The sequence below is a fragment of the Cherax quadricarinatus genome, chromosome 3 (assembly GCF_038502225.1).
Source record: "Cherax quadricarinatus isolate ZL_2023a chromosome 3, ASM3850222v1, whole genome shotgun sequence".
In the NCBI taxonomy this organism is placed as follows: domain Eukaryota; kingdom Metazoa; phylum Arthropoda; class Malacostraca; order Decapoda; family Parastacidae; genus Cherax; species Cherax quadricarinatus.
In genome coordinates, this window is record NC_091294.1 from 32,706,552 (window position 1) to 32,724,682 (window position 18,131).

At 45.3% G+C, this 18,131-nt stretch overlaps 1 protein-coding gene across 1 annotated transcript in view; it reads left to right on the forward strand.

Moving 5' to 3' along the window:
- Positions 1-5,958: 5,958 nt before the first annotated feature.
- The window catches only part of LOC128684076 (uncharacterized), a 57,952-nt gene continuing 45,779 nt past the window's right edge, over positions 5,959-18,131 (forward strand). Inside the window, exon 1 of the mRNA XM_070093189.1 lies at positions 5,959-6,031. Coding sequence (XP_069949290.1) covers positions 5,959-6,031 — 73 coding nt within the window. The remainder of the gene's footprint in view (positions 6,032-18,131) is intronic.

Below are 18,131 nucleotides of genomic sequence, written 5' to 3' on the forward strand. Positions count from 1 at the left end.
AGTACACACAACACACCACCACCACCACCAGTACACACAACACACCTCCACCACCAGTACACACAACACACCTCCACCACCAGTACACACAACACACCACCACCACCAATACACACAACACACAACCACCACCAGTACACACAACACACCTCCACCACCAGTACACACAACACACCACCTCCACCAGTACACACAACACACCACCACCACCAGTACACACAACACACCTCCACCACCAGTACACACAACACACCACCACCACCAGTACACACAACACACCTCCACTACCAGTACACACAACACACTTCCACCACCAGTACACACAACACATCCACCACCAGTACACAACACATCACCACCACCAGTACACACAACACACCTCCACCACCAGTACACACAACACACCTCCACCACCAGTACACACAACACACCTCCACCACCAGTACACACAACACACCTCCACCACCAGTACACACAACACACCTCCACCACCAGTACACACAACACACCTCCACCACCAGTACACACAACACACCTCCACCACCAGTACACACAACACACCTCCACCACCAGTACACACAACACACCACCACCACCAGTACACGCAACACACACCACCAGTACACACAACATACCTCCACCACCAGTACACACAACACACCTCCACCACCAGTACACACAACACACCTCCACCACCAGTACACACAACACACCTCCACCACCAATACACACAACACACCTCCACCACCAGTACATACAACACACCTCCATCACCAGTATACACAACACACACCAAGACAACACACCACCAGTACACACAACACACCTCCACCACCAGTACACACAACACACACCTACACCACCAGTACACAGCACACACCTCCACCACCAGTACACACAACACACCTCCACTACCAGTACACACACACACACATCCACTACCAGTACACACAACACACATACACACATCCACTACCAGTACACACAACACACATACACACATCCACTATCAGTACACACAACACACACACATCCACTACCAGTACACACAACACACACACACATCCACTGCCAGTACACACAACACACACACACATATCCACTACCAGTATACAAAACACACACACACACCTCCACTACCAGTACACACAACACACACACCTCCACTACCAGTACACACAGCACACACACCTCCACTACCAGTACACACAGCACACAAACACGTCCACTACCAGTACACACAGCACACACACCTCCACTACAATACACACAGCACACAAACACGTCCACTACCAGAACACACAATACACACACACACGTCCACTACCAGTATACACAACACACACACCTCCACTACCAGTACACACAACACACACACACCTCCACTACCGTACACACAACGCACCTGCACTACCAGTACACACAACACACACACACACACACACGTTCACTACCAGTATACACAACACACACACACCTCCACTACCAGTACACACAACACACACACATCCACTACCAGTACACACAACACACACACACCTCCATTACCAGTACACACAGCGCATATACACCTCCACTAACAGTACACACAATACACACACCTCCACTACCAGTACACACAACACACACACACCTCCACTACCAGTACACACAACACACACCTACACTACCAGTACACACAAAACACACTCCTCCACTACCAGTACACACAACACACACACCTCCACTACCAGTACACACAACACACACACACACCTCCCACTACCAGTACGCACAACACATACGCACCTCCACTACCAATACACGCAACACACACACCTCCACTACCAGTACACACAACACATACGCACCTCCACTACCAATACACGCAACACACACCTCCATTACCAGTACGCACAACACATACGCACCTCCACTGCCAATACACGCAACACACACCTCCATTACCAGTACGCACAACACACACACACCTCCACTACCAATACACGCAACACACACACCTCCACTACCAGTACACACAACACATACGCACCTCCACTACCGATACACGCAACACACACCTCCATTACCAGTACGCACAACACATACGCACCTCCACTGCCAATACACGCAACACACACACCTCCACTACCAGTACACACAACACACACACCTCCACTACCAGTACACACAACACACACACCTCCACTACCAGTACACACAACACATACACACCTCCACTACCAGTACACACAACACACACCTCCACTACCAGTACACACAACACACACACCTCCACTACCAGTACACACAACACATACACACCTCCACTACCAGTACACACAACACACACCTCCACTACCAGTACACACAACACATACACACCTCCACTACCAGTACACACAACACACACACACCTCCACTACCAGTACACACAACACACACACCTCCACTACCAGTACACCCAACACACACACCTCCACTACCAGTACACACAACACACACACCTCCACTACCAGTACACCCAACACACACACCTCCACTACCAGTACACACAACACACACACCTCCACTTCCAGTGCACCAAACGCACTTCCACTACCAGTACACACAACACACACACCTCCACTACCAGTACACACAACACACACACCTCCACTACCAGTGCACAAAACGCACTTCCACTGCCAGTACACACAACACACACGTGTACACGCAACATTCACACCCCTAGCAGGTGCACACACCACGTGCACACCTCCAGCACATGTACATGCACACACTAACACGTATACATGCAACATTCATGCCTCCAGCACGTATGCACGCAACGTGCATATCACTTGCACGTGTAAACACATCGTACACACCCGCAGCACGTGTACACGTAACGTACACACCTCCAGCACATGTACACGCAACGTACACGCCTCCAACACGTGTACACGCAACATGCACACCTCCAACACGTGTACACGCAACGTACACACCTCCAGCTCGTGTACACGCAACGTACACACATACAGCACGTGTACACGCAACGTACACATCTCCAGGGCGTGTACACGCAATGTACACACCTCCAGCACGTTACACGCAATGTACACACCTCCAGCACGTGTACACGCAAAATACACACCTCCAGCACGTGTACACGCAATATACACACCTCCAGCACGTGTACACGCAATATACACACCTCCAGCACGTGTACACGCAATATACACACCTCCAGCACGTGTACACGCAATATACACACCTCCAGCACGTGTACACGCAATATACACACCTCCAGCACATGTACACGCAATATACACACCTCCAGCACGTGTACACGCAATATACACACCTCCAGCACGTGTACACGCAATATACACACCTCCAGCACGTGTACACGCAATATACACATCTCCAGGGCGTGTACACGCAATATACACACCTCCAGCACGTGTACACGCAATATACACACCTCCAGCACGTGTACACGCAATATACACACCTCCAGCACGTGTACACGCAATATACACACCTCCAGCACGTGTACACGCAATATACACACCTCCAGCACGTGTACACGCAATATACACACCTCCAGCACGTGTACACGCAATATACACACCTCCAGCACGTGTACACGCAATATACACACCTCCAGCACGTGTACACGCAATATACACACCTCCAGCACGTGTACACGCAATGTACACACCTCCAGCACGTGTACACGCAATATACACACCTCCAGCACGTGTACACGCAATATACACACCTCCAGCACGTGTACACGCAATGTACACACCTCCAGCACGTGTACACGCAATGTACACACCTCCAGCACGTGTACACGCAATATACACACCTCCAGCACGTGTACACGCAATATACACATCTCCAGGGCGTGTACACGCAATATACACACCTCCAGCACGTGTACACGCAATATACACACCTCCAGCACGTGTACACGCAATATACACACCTCCAGCACGTGTACACGCAATATACACACCTCCAGCACGTGTACACGCAATATACACACCTCCAGCACGTGTACACGCAATATACACACCTCCAGCACATGTACACGCAATATACACACCTCCAGCACGTGTACACGCAATATACACACCTCCAGCACGTGTACACGCAATATACACACCTCCAGCACGTGTACACGCAATATACACATCTCCAGGGCGTGTACACGCAATATACACACCTCCAGCACGTGTACACGCAATATACACACCTCCAGCACGTGTACACGCAATATACACACCTCCAGCACGTGTACACGCAATATACACACCTCCAGCACGTGTACACGCAATATACACATCTCCAGGGCGTGTACACGCAATATACACACCTCCAGCACGTGTACACGCAATATACACACCTCCAGCACGTGTACACGCAATATACACACCTCCAGCACGTGTACACGCAATATACACACCTCCAGCACGTGTACACGCAATATACACACCTCCAGCACGTGTACACGCAGGCGTCTTGGATACTCCTACTGTCACCTTGAAGATGAAGCTGTCAGACGTCAGCAGGAGTGTCAGCGATACACTGCTCCACACTGCAGACGTCAGACAGGAGTGTCAGTGACACACCTTCACACTGCAGGCGTCAGCTGGAGTGTCAGCGATACACTGCTCCACACTGCAGACGTCAGACAGGAGTGTCAGCGATACACTGCTCCACACTGCAGACGTCAGACAGGAGTGTCAGAGACACACCTCCACACTGCAGACGTCAGCAGGAGTGTCAGGGACACACCTCCACACTGCAGACGTCAGACAGGAGTGTCAGAGACACACCTTCACACTGCAGACGTCAGACAGGAGTGTCAGTAACACACCTTCACACTGCAGACGTCAGACAGGAGTGTCAGTCACACACCTTCACACTGCAGACGTCAGACAGGAGTGTCAGTCACACACCTTCACACTGCAGACGTCAGACAGGAGTGTCAGTCACACACCTTCACACTGCAGACGTCAGACAGGAGTGTCAGTCACACACACCTCCACAGTCCTTTCTCCCAAATTCTGCTATCACTAACAGATAAGAGGTGTGCCAGGAGCCATGAATCGACACCTGCAAACAAACTAGGTGAGTACATAAACCAAAATTATGTGATTCACGCAAAAAAGTGCTTGTTTTAGGTATCCCCTGAAGGGGGGATATATCTTTAGTAGCTGTCGCATTTTTCTGCCTCTAAGATATCCGAGTGATAGCTTGAGAATGATTCTTCTGACCTGCTTGAAACTTTCAACGCTTGTGTATCCCATAATGCACTGCGTGCTTGTGGCTTTCGTTAGTGACCAACACTATTTTATTACATGTAACCTACACACATTACCTGTATACTACTGAAAAGAAAGAAATTTATTAATATTGTTATTATTATTATTATTATTATTATTATTATTATTATTATTATTATTATTATTATTATTATTATTATTATTACTGTTTATTATTATTATAATTATTATTATTATTATTATTATTATTATTATTATTATTATAATTATTATTATTATTATTATTATTATTATTATTATTATTATTATTATTATTATTATTATTATTATTATTACTGTTTATTATTATTATAATTATTATTATTATTATTATTATTATTATTATTATTAAGGGAGGTTACGTGTGATAACTTAAGAATGACTCAGTTAAAGAGTATAATGACTTAACTATAATGAAGTTTAAATTAATTTTGTAGCTGTCCAGGTGAAAATTTTATTTACATAAAAAGAAAATATTTAAAAAATAATCGATTACTGCGTCTTAACATGTTGATCAAATTATTAACATTGATGTTCCTTTCTAAGTGAAGTAATGATCGAGGTGTTGTAAAGGTGGAACCAGTTTCTTATATTTTCCCTGTGTATATTGTTCTCTGTGTCATATTATTATGCTTCCACTTAACAACTGGTTATAATTATGACCATAATTTTTAAAGAGGTGGAGGGTAAGCCATCGGAAGGTCTTGGTCAGATGACCAAAAACTCCAACGGTGGGTCATCACATGACTATGGCCCGCGTCAGGAAACACTTGTGGAAAATTTTGGATTTTCTTAAATTCAGCATGTGTAACTTGGAATAATACAGTAAACGTGTGATAAAACGTGATGCTGATTTGACCCATCGAGAAATTTTAAGTGAAGAGGGGTGTGGAAGAGCCGGGGAGTGATGCTCGGGAGACGATATATTGAATTTAATGTGTGAACACTGGACTGAGTTTTGCAATGTGACCGGGTATTCTCGAAGGCCAAATTGGAGAGTTTTCGGCCTGAAGTTTTAATAGGAACCTGTGTTAATGTCCCCTCTTGAAGAACTGGGATAGAAAATTTGTGAGACCTCAGGAATTATGTGTGGATGGTAAAAAATGGGAAATGCAAACATCACTCACAGGGAAGTACACCATTAGTTCATGTATTTAGATATGTAGCTGACCAGTGTAGGGTCTAGGTGTTAGACAGGTGTTGTGGTGTGATCCATCTACAGTAATTAAATGTAAATGTTAATATAAAGTTATTTTTAATGACACTATTGTATTATATGTATTGTACTAATAGTTATATTTTTGTGTACCCAGCAAGTACACCAAAATGACGTACAGTCCACATAACTTTAATTACCAGAGTAGCTGGTTTTAATATTATAATTATTAATTTAATGACAGGTCTAGCTTTTTGTGAGAGTGGTGAAGAAGTGGGCATCGAAGGAGTTGCAGTTCATTGACTTACTGTGACTAAGTCCCACTTACCTCACGCAAATTACCCGCAGGTAGTAATTCAGGTAATACCCTGTAAGCCTCCTGCAGGTGATTTGATCAGATAATAATAATAATAATAATAATAATAAATTTTCACAACACTTGTCCTGGAACAGGACAGGGTGTTATCTATCATACAGAATAGGGTAGCAGGACACTGCTTATGTATCCAATTTTGTTTAATGTTAATAAATAAAAAATCCATTTTTATTGTGCCGTACATACAGGACAGTTTGTTATGAGTGTGTGTGTGTTGCCAGGTGTGTGTTGCCAGGTGTGTGTTGCCAGGTGTGTGTTGCCAGGTGTGTACTCACCTAGTTGTACTCACCTAGTTGAGGTTGCGGGGGTCGAGTCCGAGCTCCTGGCCCCGCCTCTTCACTGATCGCTACTAGGTCACTCTCCCTGAGCCGTGAGCTTTATCATACCTCTGCTTAAAGCTATGTATGGATCCTGCCTCCACTACATCGCTTCCCAAACTATTCCACTTACTGACTACTCTGTGGCTGAAGAAATACTTCCTAACATCCCTGTGATTCATCTGTGTCTTCAGCTTCCAACTGTGTCCCCTTGTTACTGTGTCCAATCTCTGGAACATCCTGTCTTTGTCCACCTTGTCAATTCCTCTCAGTATTTTGTATGTCGTTATCATGTCCCCCCTATCTCTCCTGTCCTCCAGTGTCGTCAGGTTGATTTCTCTTAACCTCTCCTCGTAGGACATACCTCTTAGCTCTGGGACTAGTCTTGTTGCAAACCTTTGCACTTTCTCTAGTTTCTTCACGTGCTTGGCTAGGTGTGGGTTCCAAACTGGTGCCGCATACTCCAATATGGGCCTAACGTACACGGTGTACAGGGTCCTGAATGATTCCTTATTAAGATGTCGGAATGCTGTTCTGAGGTTTGCTAGGCGCCCATATGCTGCAGCAGTGTGTGTTGCCAGGTGTAGGTTGCCAGGTGTATGTTGCCAGGTGTGTGTTGCCAGGTGTGTGTTGCTAGGTGTGTGTTGCTAGGTGTGTGTTGCCAGGTGTGTGTTGCCAGGTGTGTGTTGCCAGGTGTGTGTTGCCAGGTGTGTGTTGCCAGGTGTGTGTTGCCAGGTGTGTGTTGCCAGGTGTGTGTTGCCAGGTGTGTGTTGCTAGGTGTGTGTTGCTAGGTGTGTGTTGCCAGGTGTGTGTTGCCAGGTGTGTGTTGCCAGGTGTGTGTTGCCAGGTGTGTGTTGCCAGGTGTGTGTTGCCAGGTGTGTGTTGCCAGGTGTGTGTTGCCAGGTGTGTGTTGCTAGGTGTGTGTTGCCAGGTGTGTGTTGCCAGGTGTGTGTTGCCAGGTGTGTGTTGCCAGGTGTGTGTTGCCAGGTGTGTGTTGCCAGGTGTGTGTTGCCAGGTGTGTGTTGCCAGGTGTGTGTTGCCAGGTGTGTGTTGCCAGGTGTGAGTTGCCAGGTGTGTGTTGCCAGGTGTGTGTTGCCAGGTGTGTGTTGCCAGGTGTGTGTTGCCAGGTGTGTGTTGCTAGGTGTGTGTTGCCAGGTGTGTGTTGCTAGGTGTGTGTTGCTAGGTGTGTGTTGCTAGGTGTGTGTTGCTAGGTGTGTGTTGCCAGGTGTGTGTTGCCAGGAGTGTGTTGCCAGGTGTGTGTTGCCAGGTGTGTGTTGCTAGGTGTGTGTTGATAGGTGTGTGTTGCTAGGTGTGTGTTGCTAGGTGTGTGTTGCTAGGTGTGTGTTGCCAGGTGTGTGTTGCCATGTGTGTGTGTTGCCAGGTGTATGTTGCTAGGTGTGTGTTGCTAGGTTTGTATTGCTAGGTGTGTGTTGCTAGGTGTGTGTTGCTAGGTAGTAGTAGTTACTAGTCGTCAAAGGCACTTGTCGAGAGACACTTGGACACTTGGCCTGCTTCGTGTGTGTGTGTGTGTGTGTGTGTGTGTGTGTGTGTGTGTGTGTGTGTGTGTGTGTGTGTGTGTGTGTGTACTCACCTAGTTGAGGTTGCGGGGGTCGAGTCCGAGCTCCTGGCCCCGCCTCTTCACTGATCGCTACTAGGTCACTCTCCCTGAGCCGTGAGCTTTATCGTACCTCTGCTTAAAGCTATGTATGGATCCTGCCTCCACTACATCGCTTCCCAAACTATTCCACTTACTGACTACTCTGTGGCTGAAGAAATACTTCCTAACATCCCTGTGATTCATCTGTGTCTTTAGCTTCCAACTGTGTCCCCTTGTTACTGTGTCCAATCTCTGGAACATCCTGTTTTTGTCCACCTTGTCAATTCCTCTCAGTATTTTGTATGTCGTTATCATGTCCCCCCTATCTCTCCTGTCCTCCAGTGTCGTCAGGTTGATTTCCCTTAACCTCTCCTCGTAGGACATACCTCTTAGCTCTGGGACTAGTCTTGTTGCAAACCTTTGCACTTTCTCTAGTTTCTTTACGTGCTTGGCTAGGTGTGGGTTCCAAACTGGTGCCGCATACTCCAATATGGGCCTAACGTATACGGTGTACAGGGTCCTGAACGATTCCTTATTAAGATGTCGGAATGCTGTTCTGAGGTTTGCTAGGCGCCCATATGCTGCAGCAGTTATTTGGTTGATGTGCGCTTCAGGAGATGTGCCTGGTGTTATACTCACCCCAAGATCTTTTTCCTTGAGTGAGGTTTGTAGTCTCTGACCCCCTAGACTGTACTCCGTCTGCGGCCTTCTTTGCCCTTCCCCAATCTTCATGACTTTGCACTTGGTGGGATTGAACTCCAGGAGCCAATTGCTGGACCAGTTCTGCAGCCTGTCCAGATCCCTTTGTAGTTCTGCCTGGTCTTCGATCGAGTGTATTCTTCTCATCAACTTCACGTCATCTGCAAACAGGGACACCTCAGAGTCTATTCCTTCCGTCATGTCGTTCACAAATACCAGAAACAGCACTGGTCCTAGGACTGACCCCTGCGGGACCCCGCTGGTCACAGGTGCCCACTCTGACACCTCGCCACGTACCATGACTCGCTGCTGTCTTCCTGACAAGTATTCCCTGATCCATTGTAGTGCCTTCCCTGTTATCCCTGCTTGGTCCTCCAGTTTTTGCACCAATCTCTTGTGTGGAACTGTGTCAAACGCCTTCTTGCAGTCCAAGAAAATGCAATCCACCCACCCCTCTCTCTCTTGTCTTACTGCTGTCACCATGTCATAGAACTCCAGTAGGTTTGTGACACAGGATTTCCCGTCCCTGAAACCATGCTGGCTGCTGTTGATGAGATCATTCCTTTCTAGGTGTTCCACCACTCTTCTCCTGATAATCTTCTCCATGATTTTGCATACTATACATGTCAGTGACACTGGTCTGTAGTTTAATGCTTCATGTCTGTCTCCTTTTTTAAAGATTGGGACTACATTTGCTGTCTTCCATGCCTCAGGCAATCTCCCTGTTTCGATAGATGTATTGAATATTGTTGTTAGGGGTACACATAGCGCCTCTGCTCCCTCTCTCAATACCCATGGGGAGATGTTATCTGGCCCCATTGCCTTTGAGGTATCTAGCTCACTCAGAAGCCTCTTCACTTCTTCCTCGGTTGTGTGCACTGTGTCCAGCACTTGGTGGTGTGCCCCACCTCTCCGTCTTTCTGGAGTCCCTTCTGTCTCCTCTGTGAACACTTCTTTGAATCTCTTGTTGAGTTCTTCACATACTTCCCGGTCATTTCCTGTTGTCTCTCCTCCTTCCTTCCTTAGCCTGATTACCTGGTCCTTGACTGTTGTTTTCCTCCTGTGTGTGTGTGTGTGTGTGTGTGTGTGTGTGTGTATGTGTGTGTGTGTACTCGCCTAATTGTGGTTGCAGGGGTCGAGACTCAGCTCCTGGCCCAGCCTCTTCACTGATCGCTACCAGGTCCTCTCTCTCTCTCCCTGCTCCATGAGCTTTATCATACCTCATCTTAAAGCTATGTATGGTTCCTGCCTCCACTACCTCATTTGCTAGGCTATTCCACTTCCTGACTACTCTATGACTGAAGAAATACTTCCTAACATCCCTTTGACTCATCTGCGTCTTCAATTTCCAGTTATGGCCCCTTGTTTCTGTGTCCCCTCTCTGGAACATCCTGTCTCTGTCCACCTTGTCTATTCCACGCAGTATTTTGTATGTTGTTATCATGTCTCCCCTAACCCTCCTGTCCTCCAGTGACGTCAGGCCGATTTCCCTCAACCTTTCTTCGTAGGACATTCCCCTTAGCTCTGGAACTAACCTTGTCACAAACCTTTGCACTTTTCTAACTTGTTGACGTGCTTGATCAAGTGAGGGTTCCAAAAAGGTGCTGCATACTCCAGTATGGGCCTGACGTACACGGTGTACAGTGTCTTAAACGATTCCTTACTAAGGTATCGGAACGCTATTCTCAGGTTTGCCAGGCGCCCATATGCTGCAGCAGTTATCTGGTTGATGTGTGCTTCCGGAGGCGTGCTCGGTGTTATACTCACTCCAAGATCTTTCTCCTTGAGCGAGGTTTGCAGTCTTTGGCCACCTAACCTATACTCCGTCTGCGGTCTTCTTTACCCTTCCACGATTTTCATGACTTTGTATTTAGAGGGGCTAAATTCGAGAAGCCAGTTGCTGGACCAGGTGTCGAGTCTGTCCAGGTCTCTTTGGAGTCCTGCCTGGTCGTCATCTGATTTAATTCTCCTCATTAACTTCACATCATCTGCGAACAGGGACACTTCTGAGTCTAACCCTTCCATCACGTCATTCACATATACCAGAAATGCCACTGGTCATTGGACCGACCCCTGTGGGAGCCCGCTCGTCACAGGTGCCCACTGTGATATCTCATCACGTACCATGACTCGTTGTTACCTCCCTGTCAGTTATTATCTGATCCATTGCAGTGCCCTTCCTGTTACACGCGCCTGATCCTCTAGTTTCTGCACCAATCTCCTGTGAGGAACTGTGTCGAAGGCCTTCATGCAGTCCAAGAAGATGCAATCAACCCACCCCTCTCTCTCGTGTCTTACTTATGTTACTTTATCATAAAACTCCAGAAGGTTTGTGACACAGGATTTGCCTTCCATAAAACTCTGCTGGTTGGCGTTCATACTCTTATACTCTTGTGTGTGTGTGTGTGTGTGTGTGTGTGTGTGTGTGTGTGTGTGTGTGTGTGTGTGTGTGTGTGTGTGTGTTGCTAGGTGTGTGTTGCTAGGTGTGTGTTGCTAGGTGTGTGTTGCTAGGTGTGTGTTGCTAGGTGTGTGTTGCTAGGTGTGTGTTGCTAGGTGTGTGTTGCGGTCAATTTGCTAGGTTTATTGAGGAAAGAAACGGCACATTGGATTTTGTGTGGTAACTTGAGAATGTAACAAGTGGTTATAATCATAACCGTAATTTTTAAAAGGGGTGGAAGGGTAAGCCAGCGGAAGGCCTCGATCGGATGACCAAAATCCCTAGCTGCGGGTCATCATATGACTAAGATCCTCGTCAGGAAACACTTGTACTGTTTCCTAACGAACCTTACCTAACCTAACCTAATTAGCCTTTTTTTTTGGTCTATATAAATACCAGTTTACCAATTTTCATGAGCGTATTAGGATACTGACGTCAGTGGAAATGTCTCTCAAATGGTTTGTATAAAATTTTAATGGGCGTAGTAGGTGCCTTTTACCGACTTTCTTTAAAAGATTTTGAGGTGTCATACTGACCTTTCTGGAGCAACAGGGAAGTTTGTTTTCAAGTTAAAAAATGCAGATAAATGGTTCAGAGAACCGACAAGTTGATAAATTAGACATATGTGCAACACTTGGTTATGTTAGGTAAGACACATATGCAACAGTTAGGTATCTTTATTTCGAAACGTTTCGCCTACACAGTAGGCTTCTTCAGTCGAGTACAGAAAAGTTGATAGAAGCAGAAGATACTTGAAGACGATGTAATCAGTCCATCACCCTTAAAGTTTTGAGGTGGTCAGTCCCTCAGTCTGGAGAAGAGCATTGTTCCGTTGTCTGAAACAATCTGTCGGTATTTTATACCATTTTAATGTTCAACACTTGGTTATCTTTACTGAGGAAACGTTTCGCCACACAGTGGCTTCATCAGTCCATGTGAAGGAGAATGGTGAAGAATAGGAGTAATCTGAGGTAATGAGTCCCTCAGCGTTGAGTCGATGTAGTCAGTCCATCAGTCTTGAAAATAATACGGTATATATGCGAAGAAGTGACTTACATAGTGTAGGCAGGTGAGGTGAAGCTGTCGTAGGTGGTATCACACTTGACTGATAGATTGATTACATCGACTCATGGCTGAGGGACTGATTGCCCCAAACTCCTTCTATTATTCACCATTCTCCTTTGTATAGACTGATGAAGCCACTGTGTGGCGAAACGTTTCCTCAATAAAGACACCCAAGTGATGCACTTGTGTCTAATTTATCATACCCCCTCAATTCTACGCACTAATTCCACTATTTACATTCCACACATTCGCATTCCACTACGATTTCAAAATTATGTTTGTTTCAATTTTTTTTTAATTATACATTTTATAAAGTCTGTGCTCCAGCACGTCTTGAATAAGAGGGAAAAATATGCCATGAATTTCCTGAAGATCATTTAACTGGATCAGTTAACTGGATCAGTTAACTGGATCAGTTAACTGGATCAGTTAACTGGATCAGTTAACTGGATCAGTTAACTGGTTTATTGATTTCCGTGTTATGGCAGCAACATAAACTACGTTTCCTTCACTCATCTCAATATACTACAGTACATACAAAGGTCGTTCTCTAGGTGCAGGTGTGACGACTCAGCCTCGGTGTGGTAAATAAAAACGTTACGAGGAAAAAAATGGATTTCTCTCTGAGGTACTGAATATTAGTACGAAACTCTACGGCCATAGCAATCCTAGTCTCATAAAATCCTAAGATAGGATAAGATTTTCTTCGGATTTTTAACCCCGGAGGGTTAGCCATCTAGGATAACCCAAGAAAGTCAGTGTGTCATCGAGGAATGTCTGTCTTATTTCCACTGGGGTCCTCAATCTTGTCCCCCAGGATGCGACCCACACCAGTCGACTAACATCCAGGTACTTACTTGCTGCTAGGTGAACATGACAACAGGTGTAAGGAAACACGTCGAAATGTTTCCATCCCGCCGGGAATCGAACTCGGGTCCTCCGTGTGTGAAGCGAGAGCTTTAGCCGCCTAGTCTCATAAAATACTATTCTCGTATAACCTTCATCTGTGGTCACAGTGTAGTCCCATGCTACCCTCCCTAGTATACAGAAATAAACCTTGTTGGATGAATTCCTTAAAGCCGGCAAAGCACAGTGTTCAGAGCTTTAACGTGCTAATTTTAAAACAGCAATGCCATGAGTCGAGTCCTGTGGCTGCGTTGTTTATTAATGTCTTGTGACCTTGCCTCGAGTCATGGCCAACCTTGCTTCGTCTGATTGGTCTCATATTCATAAGGTTCAACCTGGTTGAGTTCAAGTTCCTGGGCCTGTTTAAGATGTTGATTATTATTATTATTATCATTATTACTATGGAAATTTTTTACATAATTTACTAAATGTAGAGCATATAAATGAATAATATAATCATTGGGTATTAAAATGTGATGCTATTTGGACCCTTCGAGAAATTTCGAGTGAGGGGGCATGGAGAAGAGCAGGGGAAGTGATGCCGGGGAGAAGACGCCATGTTGAATTTAATGTGTGAACACTTGACTAAATTGTGCAATGTAGTTAGACGTTCTCGAAAGTCATTTAGTGTATATCGGCCTCAATCCGTAATTTAGAAATTGCTGACACGTTCCTGCTGAAGAATTCGGAAAAATTGTGTGGAAAACCCTTGCAATTTGGCAACAAGGACAGAAAAATAGAGGACGCCATTTGCAATTTGTGAACACTGGTTGTCGCGGAAAGTCTGCTAATAATCTGGCGTCTTCCGAGCCAAATTGAGAGGTTTCGGCCTGAATTTGTAATTAGGAACCTGGGTTAATTTTCCCTGCTTAAGAATTGGGACAGGAACTTTGCGGGCCCTCAAGAATTACGTGTGGATGGCGGAAGATAAGGGATATGAACATCACTCACAGGGAACTGCATCATTAGTCTTTGCATTTAGATCTCTAGCTGGACAGTGTAGGGTCTAGGTGCCAGGCAGGTGTTGTGGTGTGATCCATCTACAGTAATTAAGTGGTAAGTGGTAATACGAATTTTTTATGTGTACCCAGCAAGCCTAATCATATGCAGCCAACAACTTTAATTTATCAGAGTAGCTGGTTTTAATATTGTTATTAATTTAATGTCAGGTCCAGCTTTTTGTGAGAGTGGTAGGGAGTGGGTATCGATGGAGTTACAGTTCGGCGACCTACTGTGACTTAAGCCCCACTTACCTCACCTAAACTACTTGCAGGGAATAATTCAGGTAATGCCATGTAAGCCTCCTGCAGGTAATTTGCTTACATAATAATAATTCACAATTATTATTATTATAATAGCAAAAGGACACATTTCTTCTTCTTAAAAGAAAACTCATCACAGTTTAAACAACGAACAATACATTAAATTCGTCACTTTTTAAACAGTGATAAACAATATTAACCAGAAAGTTCTACAACCTCACTGTTCACCTTGCTGCATGAAACAGTTTAAACTCGCATATATCCCGAGGTGTATATCTCTCAGTGCATATATACCAAGAGGTATATATCTTTCACTGTATATAAACCGTGAGGTGTATATCTCCAAGTGTATATACACCGAGCTGTGTGTATTTCTCAGAATATGTACACTGATAATGTATTATAAACTGTTCTAGAATTATTGTGTCCTTGATTGGTGGTGTACAGGTGACATGCAGCCTTAGAGACATTGCAGCCTTAGAGACATTGCAGCCTTAGAGACATTGCAGCCTTAGAGACATTGCAGCCTTAGAGACATTGCAGCCTTAGAGACATTGCAGCCTTAGAGACATTGCAGCCTTAGAGACATTGCAGCCTTAGAGACATTGCAGCCTTAGAGACATTGCAGCCTTAGAGACATTGCAGCCTTAGAGACATTGCAGCCTTAGAGACATTGCAGCCTTAGAGACATTGCAGCCTTAGAGACATTGCAGCCTTAGAGACATTGCAGCCTTAGAGACATTACAGCCTTAGAGACATTACAGCCTTAGAGACATTGCAGCCTTAGTGACATTGCAGCCTTAGTGACATTGCAGCCTTAGAGACATTACAGCCTTAGAGACATTACAGCCTTAGAGACATTGCAGCCTTAGTGACATTGCAGCCTTAGAGACATTGCAGCCTTAGAGAAAGAATCTCGTGTAGTCAATAGATTTTAAACGTGATAAGCCAACCAAGTGATAAATAAGGACAGTAGCCAGGATGATTGATCACATGAGAACTGAGAGATATCAAAAAATAAAGAGTCAATTTATCACTGGGTTACTAAGCAGGAATTACAATGTAGTCTGGGGCGGTACTGAGGCAGTCCCTCACACAAATTACGTGACAGAGATAAAATGGTTGAGTCTAGGTTAGAGGTTTGTGATGGAAGTTTATGATAGAAGTTAGCGATGGAAGTCTATGATAGAAGTTAGCGATGGAAGTCTATGATAGAAGTCTATGATAGAATATATCCCCCTTCTTTCGGATATGTTAATAATATATACCTCACTGAAATGAAGTGTCCTGATACCGTAGGTAAGCTGACATATCCTCGGCGGACGGAGGATCGAGCCTCCGCCACTCCCTGCACCATTCCTCGCAGGTTTAGCGCTTCGTGGAGAACAAAAGTCACACATTCTGTTTACTTAAGAAGGATAACTGACGTTTCAAAATGTTGCGACGTCCCACTTCTAAATTTTAGTGAACGAACCAACCAGGAATTCACGGCTGGAACGTAAGACTAGAGGACCACGGCAGCTGGTCCAGAGTAACTGGACCACAGCAGCTGGTCCAGAGTACCTGAACCACGGCAGCTGGTCCAGAATACCTGGACCACAGCAGCTGGTCCAGAGTACCTGGACCACAGCAGCTGGTCCAGAGTACCTGGATCACAGCAGCTGGTCCAGAGTACCTGAACCACAGCAGCTGGTCCAGAGTACCTGAACCACAGCAGCTCATCCAGAGTACCTGGACCACAGCAGCTGGTCCAGAGTACCTGGACCACAGCAGCTGGTCCAGAGTACCTGGACCACAGCAGCTGGTCCAGAGTACCTGGACCACAGCAGCTGGTCCAGAGTACCTGGACCACAGCAACAGTTTCTTACAGTGTAGAGCTTCATCAAATCATGATAAATTTCCATAAAAGGCGAAACAGTCTCAAAAAAATTGGTTGTGCAGTTTTGTATCTGTTCTTCACTCCCAAACACATCTCCAAATTCTTTCGCGCATTCACTTTGATTATGCGTCTGTATTATTCAGTCTATAACTGACTCAGTTGTTTTTCTTTCCTCCAACTTTAGAACTTAACATCTGACCACCGTGATCCTGCTCTCCCACTTTTCTGGCCATAACATTAGTTAGGTCAATCATTCTCAAGCTGTTTGGTGTCCTCCTCTGAATTCACTCCTCTGCCTCATTTCTTCTGTCATCAACGAACTTTCACGTCTTTATTTTAACCCTCGCTACGTCGTTTATGGTGCGAACAAGATGGGGGACAATACTTTATCCTTGCAACATACAGCATATTTGTGCAGTGCTTAAGACAGCATTTGCTATCCAAATTTAGCTCATTTTAAAGCCTAGTACTGTCTATGATATAGTATATACTAATTTCTCCAGTTTACCCAAGTTTTTAATTCCTCTTCTGTAGGTTTTAACTGTTAAGAAGTATATTGTTGCAATTTTTTTATTAATGTGTCAAATACAATATTAACTTTTGTTTACGTACTCTTGTTTTTAGACAAGTTCTGATGTTGAGTCACCATATACCAATATTTCATTGAAAGAGATGAAAAGATATCTAAATCTACTTCTGCAAATAAAAATATATTTGCTGATGTAGAGTTAGCTGAAGGTTTAAACAAGAAAGATTTTCAATATTCTCTCTTATTATCCCTCAACAGAAGCAACAAGTTACGTAAACACATCTAGAGCTAGAGTATACCGGTGTTGTGTGTCAGCAGGGCAGCAGCACAACCACAGCCAGGGAGGCTGTGTATGAGCCTCGGCACCTAGCACACTACTCGTGATGACACAGGTGAAACAAGGGCAGGGAATCCTTGACATCATCACCACCACCACTTTCTTCGACAACACGGCAAGAGGACGTCCAGAAGGCCAGCAGCGCCTATAACACCACCACTACGTCCACCACCACCAAAACGTCCATCAGTACCATGACAACAAGAGACCTCCGTGAACACTTCAGCGACGACCCCTGGTGGTGGAGGCTACTGTTTACATTTTGCCTAGT